The sequence below is a fragment of the Carassius gibelio genome, chromosome B2, assembly GCF_023724105.1.
Source record: "Carassius gibelio isolate Cgi1373 ecotype wild population from Czech Republic chromosome B2, carGib1.2-hapl.c, whole genome shotgun sequence".
NCBI classification, from domain to species: Eukaryota; Metazoa; Chordata; class Actinopteri; order Cypriniformes; family Cyprinidae; genus Carassius; species Carassius gibelio.
In genome coordinates this window covers 29,100,125-29,119,527 of record NC_068397.1, presented here as the reverse complement: position 1 = coordinate 29,119,527, position 19,403 = coordinate 29,100,125, and the positions used below count along the sequence as shown (strand labels likewise).

The following is a 19,403-nucleotide window of genomic DNA, read 5'->3' as shown; positions in this document are numbered from 1 at the left end:
CTGATCTTTCACCCCTTTCTCTCTCCCTCTCAATCTCTCATATATTTATTTTAGATTTTCAGAAATCCAATACACCCCTTGCTGGCTGCAGTTTGGCTCGTTGACAGCAGATTCGCGAGCGATTTATTCGTTTGAACCGGATCATTTTAGTGATTCGCTCGAGCCGATTCGCAGAGCGTTCGTAAATTGACTTTATTGTACGATTTCACCAAGCTAGCTATATTTCATTTTATAAGCATATTAACGTTTGTTAAAAACGTTTGAGAATTAACATTGCATTCAGTCATTTAGCAGACGCTTTTATCCAAAAGCAAACATTACAAACAACAGATAAGAACACTTTGCAGTCAGAACCAGAAGATAATAAACATTTTCGAGCCATATGCTCCCTCAGGATTTGCCTACGGGTTTTCGTGGTTTTCAATTTGAATGTAAAAACGTGTGGTTAACATTTTTGAAGAGACTGTTTTGTTCTTCAACAGACAGTCATTACTAAATCGTGATTTTTTTTTTATCAAAGCGGCGTCAAATTCGTCAAAAACAAGTAATATTTCGGCTGTTAACAAGGTACATTTTAAAGGAGACTCAAGTGAATCATTCGAGCGAATCGATTCGCTGTTTTTTTTTTTTCAGAGCGCGTGTGCGCGCAGGTCAGCGCTGTTTATGTTCCTCTGATCTCCGACGCGCGCTCGTCGTGCACGCGCCCCGCACAGGATGATCTTGTTACACTGTAGCGCGGCGTAACTGTGCGTCATAAAGAGGAAGAGCGTTTGAATCAGGCGATTAGAACGTTTTTAAACTTTTCATCGGCTACCTTGAAATTCTTCAGCTGCTCGAGAACGTTTGGAGCGCGGAGGAGCGAAGCTGATTTCCGCAGCGGACGCGGGGGGGTTCGGTGTCGGTCCTGACCATCGAGATCCCCGTGGATGACCTCCAGAACCATGTATCCGCACGGAAGACCTCAGGTACCGCAGCCTAATCTACTTTCCCTTCCTTGATCGTCTCTAGCGGACCGCTGAGTCGCGCGCGGTTGCCCGTTTTAACGTGCATTATGTTTAGTTTTAGGGTCAGGGTTAAGGTCACGATGAAGAGTTAATTACAGCGTTATGGGCTCAGTGATTGATTCACGGGCTGAGAAAACACACAGGCCTGGAGTCCCATTACAGTCACTGTTAGATATATATAAATGAGCCTATTATTAAACTGCGCGTCTTTTAGATTATGCATGATTCTGTATGGCATACACAGTTTTGCTACGCTTTTTACATGCAATATTTTAATTTTATATTTATATATAGTTACGTATAGTTATTGTATATCACACTCACACACACGTATTATTTGAAAAGCCTATATTACTGTACTTGACATGAATCTGTATCTATATTGATCTACAATCAAGAAACCTCAAGAGGAACCACAACATAGTCGGGGAAGCCCTTCTCAAGCTGCCACACATTTAAACACAATTATACTAAACACACATACATGCATATTTATACATGCATACATACACAAACACACACACATATATATATATATATATATATATATATATATATATATATATATATATATATATATATATATATATATATATATATATATATATATATATATATATATACATATATGTGTGTGTGTGTGTATATATATATATATATATATATATATATATATTATATAATTATTATAAAAAAACAATAATATCTATTTCAGTTATTATGTTTAATAATTTTTTGTATATCAAAAGGTCATGCCAATAAAACACTTTTGAAATGTGAGAGATTGGCAGATGTGCATTTGCAGAAGAGGAGTAATGAGGCATTATTCAAGGCATAAATACAGTAGAAGGACATTCATGAACACAGGGAGAGATCTGTGGCTTGTGTTTGCTCTGTGTGGTGGAGGGATGGACAGATGGATGGACGGCTGAATGAATGGTTTGTTCGAGTTATTGCTGCATGTTGCTACATATGGATCCAGGCCACCCCACTCTCCACTGCAAATGTCATGTTCCATCATCGTCACTGGGCAACACGATACCACACACACACACACACACACACACACACACTGAGCTGCACTTCAAAGCTACCTTTGCTATGATGGCATGTTATTACAGGCCCATGCAGACCCAGTTTTGTGGTAGCATGCATTAGCTTTAAAGTGAGGAATTTTCGTGTGTATAATGAATGACCTTTAGAGAGTGTGCAAATGTGGTTTGGTTTGTTAGTGTGTGCTGTTTTTACATCTGTGGGTTTGGTAATACGTAATGACTGTGTGTGCTGTTGCCTGCTGGCTGCTGATGATCTGAGTCCAGTGGGCAGCTTCTGTCTGCTCTCAAAACCCTGTCGGATCTGATACAGGACGCTCGTCCCTGCTTTACACCTGGGATTAACATCTGCCTCTCTGGTCTCAACCAGTCACATACTGTTGTAGTTTTTATAAATCATTTTAATTGTTGTTTTTATTTTTACATTTTTTTCATTTTTGTCATTTAAATTATTAGTTTTTGTTTTTCATTTCTATTAAAGCTTTAGTAATTTTGTTGTGCATTTTTAAAAGTATTTTAAGTATGTTTATTTACATTTACTGTACAAGTTAAATTCAATTTTGCATTAGAAACTAGCTGAAAGTGCAAGTCTAGATTTGTATTTTATTATTATTTTAGTATCATTTAGACATTGTAAAAATGTTTGTATGTATTTTGAATTAGTTTTTATTTTTCTATTTCCTTTTGAATTATATTAATTAAATTATAATTTTCATAGCATTATAATTTTAAAATTGTAGTAAGTTATAGTGCAGTTTTTATTTTTTATAAACATGTCTTACTATATTTTATTCATTTCAGTTTCAGTACATCAAGTAAACAGCATATCCCTGGCAATTAGCTGAAAAAAAGTTGTTTATTTTATTTATTATTATAAGTTAATGTTTATATTGTCAGGCAACTCAATTCTTTCTTTCTTTTTTATGGTCTTGGATTAAGTTTTAGTTTAACTATAATAACCCAAATATAACATTTTAAAACCCAGATGATTGACAGTTGAGCTTGCAATCCTTTGCTATTGTTTAAGGATGCATAATAAACATTATTCGAAATTTTTAAAAAGACAAATATAGTTACTGTGCATTTAAATTCATAAGTGAAAGAATTGCTCAGGAAATGATGACTAAGCTCTTTTGCTTTTGGTGGATCTCATAGACTATTTTTACTAATCAATTACTGCAGGGAAATGAATGTAAACCATACAGTTGCACTCTACTCAGCACTGTTATTTATGTTCGGTTCATACGAGTGTGATGATAATACCAGACGTAAGCAGCCTCTGACACGAAGCAGTGCAGAGTGTTCTTCACATATATATATATATATATATATGTGTGTGTGGTTTGTGTATCTTACACCATCTGTGTTGTATTTACTGTCATTACATTGATGGTGTTAATGATCAGATCTGGCTTTAGGACACACTAGCTCTACTAACACTTAAAATAAAATCACACACAGTTGAACATCTCTCAAAACCCCATCCTGTCAGTTTAAAATAAAGAATTCAATAGAAATCCTTACAGTATGACTTGAAGAGTACATTGGAGTACATGCTTTTTTGCATTTAGCCGACACTTTTTAATAGAACAACATTATCACACTGAAAAAAAAATTCAGAATGAATAATTTCCTGGTAGAAAATGACCAACTTTTCTGTTATTTTTACAGGTATTTTCTCCAAATATATAATTATTGCACTTTACTGCATTGTATTACAAAAGGCATAATCCATGTCCAAACATAATTTTTTGCTGTTGTCTCAAACGCAATACAATCCAATGCACCATTCAAAACATGAATAACACACCTGTAATATAAAATCAATAGAGAAAAGCCCATTCAATGCATCACTGACCTACAGTTGACAGCAATGGTTTTCACTGTTGAGAGGGAGGATCTGTTTACACAGAATGTGTAGGATTCGATCTGTGCTTATTTTCTATCCGTGAACACATGCACTGGATGGACTGATGTGACTGTTATGTGACGTCTCACGGTCTCGAATCATTAACACTGTTTTCAAGACACTGACTTTGTTGTCAACTTTAAAAGTTCAGGTTTGAAGACGCTCTCTGCTCTCAGTGCATGTGGTTTGATGAAACATATTGCATGTATTAGACGCTGTGACTGCACACACTGCAGAATTTACACACACACAAAAGATGCATTTAGGTGGTTCTTCAAGCTTGAATTTCTCAGATTCAACTACAATGAAAATATGGCTGAAATTGTGCTCAATCTCAGGCCATCCAGACTGTGTTTCTTCATCAGAAGATTTGAAGAAGGTTATCATTACATCACTTGCTCACCTGTGGATCATCTGCAGTGAATGGGTGCCGTCAGAAGGCGAATCTAAACATCTGATAAAAACATCAGAATAATCCACACCACTCTGGTCCAACAATTAATGTCTTGTGATGTGAAAACCTGCATGTTTGTAAGAAACAAATCCATAAAGGCATTTTATCTTTAAACTGTCATTTCTGGCAAAAATATGAGTCAACATAATCAATAATGAACACTTCCTCCAGTGAAAAATCTGTCTCCTGTTGTCCTCTCACATTAAACTCCACCCACATGTTTGTTTACAACTGTTTTGCACTGTTGTGTTTGTAAACGGTGTTTGATCTGTGCGTATTTCTCTCCTGATTCAGAAAAGAGGTCTGATTCAGGACAGAAATAAAAACATCTTAATGATGGATTTGTTTCTTACACACAGCTTTTCACTTCACATGTCATTAACTGATGGACCGGGGGGGGGGGGATTATTGTGATGTTTTTATCAGCTGTTTAGACTCTCATTCTGACGGCACCCATTCACTGCAGAGCATCCGTTGGTGAGCAAGTCATGCAATGCTGCATTTCTATAAATCTGTTCAGATGAAGAAAAAAACTCACATATTCATGTTTGTTTGAACAATTCTTTCAATCATTATTTATGTTTAGTTTTGTTATTTTTTGATAATTAGTGGCATCAAATGAAGATGTAAAATGAACAGCCCTGATAAACAGATAAAGTGTGTGTGTGTGTGTGTGTGTTGGAGGCGGCGGTGCATGGTGTCAGTTCTCATCAGAGCAGTATTGTGTATCGAGGCCTTAACAAGCCGCTCATCAGAGCTGATGTACAGATTCAGTCTCCTGGAATGAGACGATCGCTCCAAACAGATGTGCGTGTTTTTTCCTCCCGAACAGTTGTGTTTTTGCCAATAGTAGCAATCTACACAGGAAGCGTGGATTGGGAACGCAGCAGGTTCATGTGTCGTCTACACACACACACACACACACACGGCTGTTACCACTCTTGTATTTGTGCCACATGTGCTGAATATTTCAGCAGCCTACGGTTATTCACGGCTCTGTGATTCCCCTCCCCTCTCCGTCTCTATATCTCGTCTGAAATGCCCTGCACAGTAAACAGTGTGAGATAGATGACTGCGTTCTTTCAGGGCTGGTGTGAGAGGAACAGTCTGTGTGACAATTCATGGCTCTGTCCGGCTGTACTCGGCTCTCGGACCGTACAACACACTCTTGTCTTGTTTACTGACCAGATCCTCCATTCCTCTGAATATCTGCTCTGCACCATATCCCAGCATATATATCTCAATACAGAATTTCTTGGCATGGTCTATAAGAAAAAAAGATTATTTTATTCTGATGCTAAAGGCGCAGTTTAAGTATCATTTTATGGCATGTCTAATCAACCAATTAGTCTATAACAGACTAATAAACTTGCTCTTTTTATTTCATTTTAGTTTGATGTAAAAGTTCAAGTCCTATTTGATGGCAAGGTCTAAATATTAAAAATATTCTATTATTTTATTTCAAATCATTTATTTTTTTATGAAAAGGGCATAGTGCAAGCCCATAAATCATCATTGTTTGGCATTTGTCTAACAGGAAAATTTATTATTTTATTTTATTATATATATATATATATATATATATATATATATATATATATATATATATAACAAAAGACAGTGCAAGTCCATATGAATCATGATTTGCTGGCATCGTCTAACAGACGACTGTTGTGATGAGAAGTGCTGTTAGTGATGGTCTGGTTTCTATCAGGGGTCGTATCAAGGTGAATATTGAATATGTGCCTGCAGTCAGTCTCGTGTTTTTGATAAAGCTGATAAAACAAAGCAGTTATTGTCAACGGCAGGGCCATATAAAGTGTCTCTCTACTCGTGCAGTAAAACCTCCTTTGTGCGGTCAGTGTGTGTGTGTGTGTGTGGGTGTGTGTGTGTCAGAGGATTTGATTGTGTATTCCCACTTACACAAATGACAAAACACTGAATAAAAAAAAGTGATGTATTTAAATCACACACACAAGTCCATACTGTGTCATTTGTTGCCATTCTATAATTTTATTGTCATGAAAAAGGTGCATGTTATTGTTTTATTTTATTGTGCATATTAATACGGTGTTTTATTTAATTTAATTAAACTTTTTATCATAAGGCGAACTCCATACAGCTTACTCATACAAGCAAAATGAAAATAGTTGAACCCCACCAAAGAGCACTATTTCTTTGAAAACATAATAACATAACACAAAAAATGAATTTGACATTGAATCATCATGAAAATAATAGCAGACCCACATTTTCCCACACTGGGTATGTTAAATGAAGAACTGAAAATACAGTTTGTCATTTATCTTTGTATTGTCCTCCTGAGATCACCTAACGTGATTCCTCCATGCAGAGTAATTAGCAATATAATCCTATTACAATGTAGAAATCGTGAATAATAGGCTAACCGATGGCTCTTTTTGCAGTGACAATACTCGTGTGTTTTCAGGCTCCGCTGGTGTCAGGCCACGCCGGAGTGAAATTCACCGTCCTGGAAACTCTCGACCATATAAAAGAGGAATTCCAGCTGTTCCAGGCCCAGTATCACAGGTACACCTCATCCTGGACGATTCAGCACAATACCATTCACACAGACTCATCAAATTAAACTGATGTTCAAAAGCTTCCCACGTTCCTTGACGTTTACTGCTGTGTACTTCATTTCCTTTAATTGCATCTGGATTTGATTCAGTTATGTTGTGATTTAGATCTGTATGATGATCTCCGTCCTCTCTGAGCTGTACACAGCTGATGAGATTATCTAACTGTGATGCTGGAAATCACCCCAGCCACTAGAAACGCCGGTGTTCACCGATACAGACTATTAGCCAGCTAATCCTGAGAGTCTCATTAGGAGCAATTACAAAAGCTACTGAACGTCTTTCTTTAGAATGGTAAACATCAGTGTACATTATAAAATGCGATCGGCTTCAGTAAAAGTGGTTCTGTTTTATATTGGAAGGACTGATAGACCACTGTCACATGACGAGGGCACAGTGTCACATGACCTCACAACGTGCGTGGTTTTCTGTTTTTCAGTCTGAAGCTGGAATGTGAGAAGCTGGCGAGTGAGAAAACCGAGATGCACAGACATTATATCATGGTAAGAGTGACATTCAACAACATTACCCATAATCCTCAGCGGTGTATGTCAAATTGTGTAGTTTAAATTGTATTGTATCTGAAATTCATTGAAAAACACTGACTGTACAAAATGAATGATCTGTCCTCAAGGCGTTTAGTCATTTCGAAACTGAAAAAAAAATTAGTAACTAGCTTTTCTGTCAACTGGCAAAGCTGCACAATTATTGGTTGATGCAAATCATTTCAAATAGGCCAAAAATGGGATAATTAATTAATATATATATATATATATATATATATTTATATATATTTATATATATATATATATATATATCTTTCACAGCTATTAGATCAAGTACTGAAACATTATGCATTTTATAATTTTGTAATGCATGAATTAGATCCAATATAAAAATAAATAACAAAAGTAAAAATGTATGCATTGTATTATTATTTTGCGCATAGTGTCATAGTGCATGTGTATGTCCATACACTTTTATTTGTTATTGATATAGGCATAGTGCAAGTCCATATAGTCTAATCATACAAGATGTTTTGCAAAATGAAAATACACATAAAATGCTCAATTTATAGTTATGCCCTACCAAATAACACTATTTGATTGAAAACTGGGATACAGTTGTCTGTAAAGTACTGAAAGCTGATAAGTGATGGCGCTAAGATCCTGCAGCTCAGTTGATCAATAGCCTGAATGCACTATAAATCACTTTAGATAAAGGCGTCTGTCAAATGCATAGATACAAATGATGATCTACACACATTAATATGAAAGAGAAATGAGTGTCAGGTCTTTGACTGTGAATATGGGTGATTTCTGGCCTCTGGTAACACATGCAGAGCAGTTCTGTCACTTGGGTGGATGTAGTTGTGATTTATGTCGTGTAACTGAACTGCTCTTGTTTCCTTCCACAGTATTATGAGATGTCTTACGGGCTGAACATTGAAATGCAGAAGCAGGTGAGTGACGGATGTGCCTTTGCGTTCTGATTTCATTACAGATCAGCGTGATCTCTGTGTAATCAGCTTTACAGTACGAGGTGTCTTTGTGTGCGGGAATTCTGGGGTCTGGGTGGCAGGTTAGTGATGGCACTGGATGAACGAAACACTAATTGCTGCTGAAACTACATGATCTAGTGTTTGATAGGGATGGAACAGGGTCTCCAGTTGCAGGGATTGAACCTCAGACTGTCGTATCAGCAGCACAGACGTTTACACTTTAGATTTCAGCTGTTACATTCATTCAGTTCAGCTGTTTAAAGGTTTGGGTTTGAAAGAAGTCTCTTCTGCTCACCAAGGCTGCATTTATTTGATCACAAATATAGTAAAACGGTAATATTGTGAGGAATTATTGTAATGTAGTATAATCGTTTTCTATTTGAATATATTTTCAAATGTAATTTATTCCTGTGATCAAAGCTGAGTATTCAGCATCATTCCTCCAGTTTTCAGTGTCACATGATCTTCAGAAATCATTCTGATATACTGCTCAAGAAGCACTTTCCTTAAATATATTTCAAAGTAGGTTTAAGGTTTGTCTGTTTTCATTTGTCTTTGTCATCTTTAGGAGGGATGTGCTGTATACATGCGATTTGCCTGATTCAGTGTTTGTTGGGTATTTACTCTGAAGCAGGGTTTAAGCCTGACTACTCTATATGAACAAACACACACACACACACACACACTAGAGTGGGCTAATCCAGATAAGACCCCTGCATCTCTCCTCGTTTTCCAGGCCATCTGTTGGAAATGCCTGGATTTGAGAGTGTATGTGGGTCAGAGTGTGTGGGATCAGCCTGTATGGAAGTGTGTACATATGTGATCTGTGTCTGTGTGTGTGTGTGTATTGATATTAAAAGCACCTCTGGTAGCTAGGAAATACTCCTTTGTGTATCTATCGTTCTATCTATCGTTCTTTTGTTCTATCGTTCTATCTGTCTCTCATATAACATTTTTGTTAAAAATATGAAAACCTGTGCCAAACTGTGTCAAACATACAAGGTTTAAAAGAAAGATTTCTCTAAATATAATATATAATGTGGAACAGTTCCTGAAGGAAGAGCATATAGTGACGCTTTAGCTACTGTTCTATTAGAGAAACAACCCGTTTGAGCTCAGTTAGCCGGACTCTTTTCTTCAGTATGTGGTTCAGTATCTGTTGTTTGATGGGAATTGTGTGTGTGTTTCTGCAGGCAGAGATTGTAAAGCGGCTCAGTGCTATATGCAGTCAGATCATTCCACTGCTGTCCCAGGAGGTGAGCGCGCACACACACACACACACACACACACACACACACACACGCTCATCCCCTCCCCCCGTGACTATTGACACATGAATTATTTACAGCAGAGGTGGTCATCAACAGAGAGCTTCCAGTCGCCCACCTCTCCCTAGATCAATATTTCATACTGTTCTTTTCTAAGCCTCGCTGAGTGGATTTGGTTATTTTGTAATCATAAGGCCCTCTGGGAACATCAGGTCTGCCACAGAGACTCTCTTCAGTTGAGCTGCTGTTTGCTGCACACACGCTTCTGCTTTGTTTGTGGTTCTTCACAATGAAAGGTGCTGTCGTGTAGCAGGTTTGGCTTCGGGGGTAGTTTTGCATGTTTGCTCTTGATCTTTGAATATCTTCTCTATTCATGCGTCATGTGGGAATGTGTGTGTTCTTGCAGCATCAGCATCAGGTCGCTCAAGCAGTGGAAAGATCCAAACATGTTAGCATGGCCGAACTCAACGCTATCATCGGGGTGAGTCTGTTTACCTTCCTGTCCTCCTAATCAATCAAACTTCAGTACAGCTTTCAGTCTGAGCAATGAGGAAGGTTATTAGAGTTCATTAAAACACAGACAGACAGACAGACAGACAGACAGATAGATAGAAAACCTGCTCTCAAAGAAACATTTCTCATTTTACATTTAGTTGAAAATTAAAAACTAAAATTAAAAGTGAAAGATGATAAAAAACAACTTATTAATATTAATAATATATACAAAAAATTATAAAAATGAGAAAAAGTACAAAAATACTAAAACTTAAGGAAAAATTTCATTAAAAATAAAAATAAACACTTAATTCAAACTATAATATTATAGTTTATAATTTATACTACACTTGATTTTCAGATGTGGTAATATAATCTTTAGACATTTGGACATTTTATATATATCAAATCTATCTATCAAAATAATAGATTTTTCTTTTATGCCGAAATCATTAGGATATTAAGTGAAGGTCACGTCCCGTTAAGATATTTTGTAAATTTCCTAGTGTAAATGTATAAAAAACTTTTTTTTCGTTATATGCATTGCTAATAACTTCATTTGGACAACTTTAGAGGCAATTTTCTTAGTATTTAGATTTTTTTTGCTCCCTCAGATTCCAGATTTTCAAATAGTTGTATCTCGGCTAAAAAATTGTCCCTTATGACTGGTTTTGTAGTCCAGGGTCACATACATGCTTTGACTTGACATTGACTTGACATTTTTCTCTCCGTTCCCTCTTTGTAGCAGCAGCAGTTCCAGCATCTATCCCATCATGCCTCGGGCTTCCCTCTGACGCCACACCCCTCAGGACTGACTCTGGGAGCGGGTGCGAGCCTCATGGCTCTTCCCGGGGGCTTCCCGTTCCCCCCGCACCTGATGCCTAAAGATGACCTCACTCACCCCGAGCCGCTGGACTCCAGAGGTGAGCCGGAGTCAAACCATTAATCGCATCCAAAATAAAAGTTTTTGTTTATGTAATGTGTGTGTACTGTGTATATTTATTATGTATATAAAAATACACACATATAGTATATATTTTGAAAATATTTACAAGTATGTATTTTATTGATGTGTACATGGACATTACTGTAAATGAGTATTTTTTTCTATAAGTGACATCATCATGCCTGAGATTTGTTCTATAGATATTAGACTAAAATTAATCTGGAATATTCCTGATATTATTATATGCTCAAGATAACAGGATCATCATATCTCAGTGAGTCAATCCTTCTGTCTCTCTCTTCATTTCTGTAGATGGAGCTCCGAACAGAGTGAGTATTACACCTCAGTGTTCTGTGGCGTTTCAGGAATATTCATCTTCTCATTGGTCCATCCATTAGAGAAGTCGATTATTCATGTGTTTGCATGCTCTTGTTTTCTGTAAGGACTGCACTGCTGATTGGATTGTATGTGTTCAATTGGATTTTTGTATAGAATAGCATTTTCCATTCTCCACCATTTCCATAGAAACTGTGCATTTGTGGATTTGACCCATAGAACCATAATCTTGCAGCCATTTAGTTTTACTTTTCATTTCTCAAAAATCAGACTGAGGAACTATTGGCATTTTATCAAGCTTCAAATTATATATGATGTTTAACTGTTTCAGCAATAAAAAAAAAAAAAATTCCAAACCCATTCCTTCCTTCCTTACTTCCTTCTAATAAAAAAATGTATGGTTATCTACATATACAAAATGCATTTTGTATGAAAAGTCATGTGATACAGTTTAAAGGTTTAAAATATGCATTAATATACATAATCATTCTTAATATCAGGTAAATGTATTATAAACACATTTATTATAAACCTGTTTGCGGTTTCTGGCTCTAACAGAGAGCTGTAATCTTTATGCAAGTGTTGTGAGGCAGTATCATTTATTTGAATGCTAATGTCAAGTTGCAAATAAAAAGGATAGAACTAAATCTTATACATTTTTTGTAATTGTTAAATAATTTTTTTAACTTTCCCGAAACCATTATTGGGTTGATTTTCCAGCAAAAAGAACCATTTAGCTGTAATTACTATTACTGTGTTATGAAATCATGTGTTAAAATCACAGCTATATCTGCACAATGACAATTAAGTTGAATCTACTTTAATCTAATCTAATCAAATATTTCCATAATATAGATTCTAATAATCTTCTAAATAGGAGATCATGTAATATTTGTATATTTTAAATATTTAATGTATAAATGAATATGATTTTTTTTATTTTTTTTATGAAGACGTTTCATACTTAACACTTCTTTGACTGAGAGTGTGAGATTCTAGTGTTTATGTGATGTGTGTATATTTCAGAGCGGCAGCGGCTCTCCGGTGAGCCATCGGTCTTCAGGCCTGCGTCTGGGTCTTCCTCCTCCTTCCTCTTCCTCATCCTCTCACGCTGATATGGACAGTAAACGGGGCGGCGCAGACCAGAGCAGCACGGGACGAACACGACGGGTGAAACACACTGCTTCCTCGCTTTACAGTTTCAAATCATTCATCCTGAAGTCTGTGTGATTTTCAGTGGTGCTTCCATGTTCAGCTAAACTGCATCACACAACTGCTGACTGCCACTGAATATTAATGCTCATTATTTATTTAAAGTGCTATCATTTCATCCCAGGTTTACTGACTTGTGAATTCACTCGCCAAACTAGAGGAAAACTGCTAAAAACGTTGCTCTTCCGTCGCTCCAGAGACATCACACAGCTTTCAGTGTCAGATTAAATATCAATAAATCTCTGAGGATTCTCCCATCGTTCCCCTGGAGAAATTAAATATAGACATGAATGAGTCAATAATTGTCATACAGCAGGATTATTAACCTATAACATTAATGTCATTAGAACGGCGAAATGTCATGCGAAATGTTTGTTTGTTATTTTAGTATTATTTATAAACAGTTCCAGGCTTTCATTAATATTTCGAAGCAGTTCTTATCTTTATATTTTGTTTAATCTTTAGTTATGTGCTTTTGTCGTTTTATTATTATTAATATTTGTATTTTATATTACTATTTAGCTTTAATTATTATTTTGGTTTTTAGCTTTAGTTCAGTTTTAGTTTGTATTTATTTCCAGTTATGTCAGTTCTGCAGCTTAAAACTATTTTCTTTCTTTATTATTTTTTTTCTTTTCTTTGGTATCTTGACAAATCAGGACTGTTTGAGAAAGAGTTCATCTCATTGCTGAGGTTATTTTACGCTCATGGTTGTGTTGGTCTGTTCTTGTGTGTTTCCTGCAGGAAAGTGGCGGTAAAAATGAAGACACCCTCAGAAGAGACGGTACTAAAGAGGTGAAAACAGTTCTCGCTTTCTATTTCTTTCATTATGCATTATGCTTTCATTTATTAACTTGGTAATATTCATTGACAGCATTCGTTTTATCACATTATATAATGTTTGATAGATCATTAGTTCAATAATTTACATTTCTAGAAATCACAAGATACTTGAATTCTTATATTTTCATCTTCATGTTCATTGTTTGATCTATTGATGTTTTTAATGAATTCCTAATGACAGTTTTTGTACAATTTAGCCAGGTTCATAAATCATAAACTAAAGTCATAATAGCTGGCTTCACAACATGTTTACCTGGTAAACAGAAACATCAACATTTTTTATTAAAAGCAATAAAGTTGAAGTATATGCATGTAAAACCCAAATAAAAAGAAGTATGTTCCTCTTCAAATAGCCCCTAAAAACATGCCATACTTTACCAGGAAAGCATTAAATATGATCAGAAATTATGTTTGTTTGCTAAGGAAAGCTTCACTAAAATGTTCATGAATAGGGCTAGTGAGTTCATGCATCGATTGTCTGTGCTTTAAATTCTACTGTGAATTCTACTCTTAAACCCCATTGCCTCCTGTTGAAGAAGTCATACTTCGGCGATATCTGCATGGGCAAACACTGCTGTAGTTGCAGATTTGATGACATCTTGGGCTGTCTGTGTTTGCAGAAAAGCGCGTCCCCCGCAGGAGTCTCTCCCAGATCGACGGAAGGGAACGGACTGAGCAGCTCTCCGGTCCTCCGGAAGAAGCCATCCAGAGAAGGCTCTTCTTCCCCTCGCTCTCAGCCGCGCTCGCCTCTCTGCAGGAGCCCCACTCGGGTACACATCTTTAGGAAATCATCTCACACAAATACTCCACCTTTTCCTTAAAATAGGGTCTGAAACAGACCACTGATGTGTTTCACTCTGTCCGTTTCATGCCATTTACATGATTTGGTAAATTATAGCTCATCAGAATTATCTAGGACCTCTATTATTTCCATGATACAGAGTTAACAGACCAAAAGTAGGGCTGTACACTTAATCAAATCACAATATGACTAGAATCTGTGATATTAAACTGCAAAAGACTTGTACTGAATATATGAAGTGGTGAGAGTCTCTTTCCCGGCATTTCACTGAGAAAATATCCACAAAGGGTTACTCTACAACTCCCCAAAATAAATGTTTGGTTTTCTTAATAATGTAGTTTATTATTTTTTAAAGGAGTATTACACAGTTTTCAACCATGTTTTCATTTAAACCGTAAACCACTGTTGTGCAAAAAAATTGTTCCAATTTATTAAAAAGATTAAAAATGTTGAAATTTCATCCAGTCATAAAGCACAGAATCCAGAAGATTTCAGACTGACAGACATATTTCATAGGGAACTATTATTGTTAAAATGTTAAGAAATTATTTTGTTATATATTATTATGTTATATTTCTTTTGTTATTTTGAGTTCAATTTATTAGAGATCCTCTTTTGATTAATACAGTTTTAATAAACCATTAAAAACTTAATCCAGAATGAAAAGTCAATCATGGAATTTCTGAAAAAAAAGAGAGAGACATTTTATAGGGTTGTCTTGTTATAATAAATTATTACATTGTTAAAGATTTATGCTTTCATTGATTAGATATCCTTTTGGAATTGTAAAATTTTATTTAGAATAATTTTTTAACATAATTCATAAAAATCAAAACCTAAAACACAGAAATTTGGGGTTAATAACATGGAATTATTGTAAATGTAAAAAAGCCTTTTATAGGGCCCCATTACTGTTAGAATTTTAGTTAATTATTGCATTCTTAAAATATTGTGGATTCAACTAATTAGACATTTCTTTTTTCTTAATAAAATTTAATTAAAAGCATAATCCAGAATAATTCAAACCACACATAATAAAATAATATTGGGGGGGTTGGGGGTATGCATTTCATATTGTTGTGTTGTTGTTAAAATTCTATTAAATGATTACATTGTTAAATGTTTGTGATTTCAGTTGATTAGATGTCTTTTTTCATTAAAACCACCACATTTGGGGAAAAAATAGAATGGATTTGACAGAGCCCTAATAATTAGTATTAATCAAATAAAGTAAAAAGAGCAGTCTGTGTGGACCTGGCCGTGGTTCAGTTGTTCTCCTCTCGGTGTTCTCAGGAGAAAGTGAGATCTCCGTCTCCTCCAGCGTCCCATGAATCACTCTCTCCTGGCTCCCCAGCACCTCTCTCATCCTCCGCCCGCGGCCCGTCTCCCGCTCTCAAACACTAGGTACGTCCTGACTCCTGACTCATGCTTTTACAGCTTACAGTAAGCGTGGGCGGCTGGGGGATGGTTTTCAGTCGGATATGATTTCATCTCTCGCTCGCCTCCAAATGGTTTTTCCAATTCCTGCAATTCATTTCCAGTGATGAATGTTTATACACCTTGACATCTGGTTTTCCTCCCAGGACCCACTCCAACCCATGGAGTGAGACTAGTGAAAGACAGCCGCTACCCCTCCCCAACCCACCCTTCCCAGAATGCACAGGGCCAGTCCCAGAATGCTCGGGCCTGGGCATCAGGTGCCTTGTCAGAAGCCCTCCATCCGTCCTCGTGGCCCTCCGAGCCGAACTCTGAGAGAACCGCATCTGTGTTCTCCCACGCCGGGCGTAATCAGCCAATCAGCTGTCTGACAGCTCTGTCAGCCAATGAGAAAGAAAGCTGAAGATTCTGGTGAGTGAAATCTCCTGGTGTTTGTAATGAGTGTAAAAGTGAATCTTTTATATACTACACATTATTATTGTCACATAATGTATTCGTATTTCATATTATCATGTTTTTTTAATATATATATGCATTTTAAGATAAAAGATAAATTATATAAATAAATATTTTATAATAATATTTAAATTAAATTTTCTTCAGGCCAACATCTAAATGTATATGATAAATTTGTCTAAATGATTAGATTGCCTAAAACAATATATTTACTAAAAAACTTCTTAATGAATACATTTATGATGAAAATATAAAAGATTTTCAAAAATCTTTGTCATAAAGGCACATTTTTTGAAGCTGAGATTTATACATCAGCTGAAAGCTGAATAACTAAGCTATGTATTGATTTATGGTTTGTTAGGATCTAACAATATTTGAATACAACCGAGACAACAATTATTAAAAAATCTGAGGGTGCCAAAAAAAAAAAATGTATATTGAGAAAATCAAATTTGAAGTTTGAAGTTCTTGGCAATGCATATTACTAATCAAAAATGAAGTTTTGATGTATTTACGGTAGGAAATGTACAAAATATCTTCATGGAACATGATCTTTACTCAATATCCTAATGATTTTTGGCATAATAGAAAAATTGATAATTTTGACCCATATAATGTATTTTTGGCTATTGATACAAATATACCCCAGAGCCTCGAGACATGGGACACATTTTAAATTGTAGAATTATAAAATGTTACTTTGGTAATGTGACATGCTTCTGAGTAAAGTACATATTCAGTGAGGAAAAAATATAGTTTGGGTTCTTTTCCATTAGTTATTCATTTTTAATAACAATTTTAATAACAATTAATTTTTTTTTTTTATATAACAATTAGTTTCAAGTGGGCATACCTAGAATTTGATAAAAGATTGTGAAGACAATTTTTGAGATCTTAGTTTTGTAGCTGTTAGTATACATGAGATACTGCGTTTGTTATACAGTATCTCTTCATGACATTTGCTGATCAAAATCTATTGTTTATTTGAAGATGATGTAAGATCCTAACATGGTACTGTATGTCTTTAGCTCTGTCCTGAACATGTCCAGCAGTGTTAAAGTGCACAATAACAGTTTCTGTTGTGTAACCCTGTGTGCTTGGTTTGGTCTTTCAGTGTCATCTCCCACACAGAAATGGACTGAGACGCACGCTTTTACTGCCAATCTGATGTCAAAACGAGTTCAGAACAAAGACATGGGAACTTCTAAACCAATGGACATTGAGGTGTTCCTGTTATAGCACCATTTCACTTTCTCCCCGGAGCTTTTAACTCAGTGAAGAGCTGGATTCACCCTTTCCCCTCACTGAAGCAGACTCATTTGAGTGCATAGCATTAGTTTCAGACAGTAGTCCAAGAGAAATCATGCTGTTTTTGCTTGTACTAAACATGCTTCTGTTGTTCATATAGGAATACTCTCTTTATGATGCTAAATGAAGCAATAAAGCATGAGAATCTGTGCTGTGTTGTGAATTAAATCATGGTCAAAGGATGTTGTTAGTGTGTTTATATTCACAAAACAGCACGATCTTATGGTTAATGCGTAATAAAGACACATTAAGTACACAAAGGTTGATTAAAATATCATTTTATTAAACTAATTCATGTTTGTGCTGCCTGATTTCAACACTAGGCTGCGCTATAATCAAACACATCAGTCTGATCAGGTTTGGGTCTGCTTTGCTCCATGTGGAGCTAGTTATGAGATCTTCACTGCCAATCTATGCAGATGAAATGGCTTGACTGTTTGTTTGCAAACTCTGCTGGTATTAACACGAACGGTTAATAATGACTGCTCAGCTGACGTCAAACACTGATAGATTTAGTGCATCTAAAATCATTTACCAGATGAACTAATGTTTTGGCTGAAGTGGCCAAACAGTTTTATCTGACTGATGTAAGACAGCATCGTGAAATATCGCCGGTCAAACACAGGTCATGCATCCCAGAATGCTTTGAGGATGAAGCGCTGGAAACATTTTTGGGTCGTGTTCTCATAACACTGATTCTTCAATACTGGGACAGAAGTGCAAAATGAAATTGGATTAACATGTTCAGAGCATTTCATTTGAATTTTGGTGAAACTTTTTTCTTTCTTGTCAGACACTCAGCATGTGTTGAGATCCAGGCAGATTCAAATACTGACTGAGAAATCGAGATTACAGTTCGGTTGCAAACCGACTTCTGCTCCATTTCTGGAATTATGACCTTAAAAAAATCTCACTGTTCACAAGCTCATATTTTTCACATTCAGTACACGCTCTTCTGGTGTTGTGAGGGTTGTTAAAAAATATGTTTCTTGAAATAAAATAAAATAAAATATAATTATAGTTAAAATATAGTTCAACTTGATACATTAAAATAACTGAAACTACAACTGTAAAAAAAAAAAGAAAAAAAAAAAACACTTGGAAAAATGACAAAAACTAAATTATAAAATAAAACAGAAAATAAAATAAATGTAACTTTCTATATATGACCGAAATAGAAAATGAAAATGAAAATGGAAAATATAATACGAAAACATTCTACATTCAATAATAATAATAAAAAAAAAACTAAAACATTAAAAATACTAAAATCATGAAATTTATACGGAAAATATAAAAAAAAAAAAAATGTGATGAATATAAACATTTAAACAGAACAAATTAACTGAAGCTTTAAAATGAAAAATAAAATTATAAAAATGAAAATATTAAAAATATCAATACAATTATATAAAAGAGCACTTGTTAGATACTAACATGATCTTAAAATGAGAAATACAAATCTCTGGACTTGTGGGATAGCAACATTGTTTTTTTTTTTTTGTTTTTTTTTTTGATAAACCTTTAACCCCCTTGAGTTGAAATATTTTTTTAAGGATATTTTCGAAATTACTGATATTATGCATATACTTAGAAGTATTGAAATATTAAACTGAGGATTGCTGATTTTAAGGATAGTAAGTGATTGTTGATCATATAAGGAGGATTGTATGAAATGGTACTTTTGTGATAATGGTTAAATGATCATTCATTTGGTAAACTTCTTTGTGTGTTTTGTCCCATATCTGAAGAATCATGCTGAATGGAGAAACTAATTTTG

At 35.4% G+C, this 19,403-nt stretch overlaps 1 protein-coding gene across 1 annotated transcript; it reads left to right on the top strand.

Annotated features, from left to right (window-relative positions):
* Window positions 1–676: 676 nt before the first annotated feature.
* Window positions 677–17,914, top strand: tle2c (TLE family member 2, transcriptional corepressor c). Its single transcript, XM_052549232.1, has 14 exons — window positions 677–965; window positions 6,869–6,969; window positions 7,459–7,522; window positions 8,437–8,481; window positions 9,714–9,776; window positions 10,195–10,269; window positions 11,029–11,206; window positions 11,542–11,558; window positions 12,592–12,735; window positions 13,522–13,572; window positions 14,241–14,390; window positions 15,716–15,826; window positions 16,006–16,270; window positions 17,430–17,914. Exons 1-12 carry the CDS (start codon window positions 927–929, stop codon window positions 15,824–15,826), a joined length of 1,038 nt encoding a protein of 345 aa, XP_052405192.1. The 5' UTR covers window positions 677–926; the 3' UTR covers window positions 16,006–16,270; window positions 17,430–17,914.
* Window positions 17,915–19,403: the final 1,489 nt, after the last annotated feature.

Excerpts from the sequence above, each read along its gene's own strand:
- tle2c (XM_052549232.1), top strand. The coding sequence starts at position 927 with ATGACCTCCAGAACCATGTATCCGCACGGAAGACCTCAG. Across the intron at positions 966-6,868 it reads ATCCGCACGGAAGACCTCAG|GCTCCGCTGGTGTCAGGCCA; the intron begins GTACCGCAGCCT and ends GTGTGTTTTCAG. Across the intron at positions 12,736-13,521 it reads GCACGGGACGAACACGACGG|GAAAGTGGCGGTAAAAATGA; the intron begins GTGAAACACACT and ends TGTTTCCTGCAG.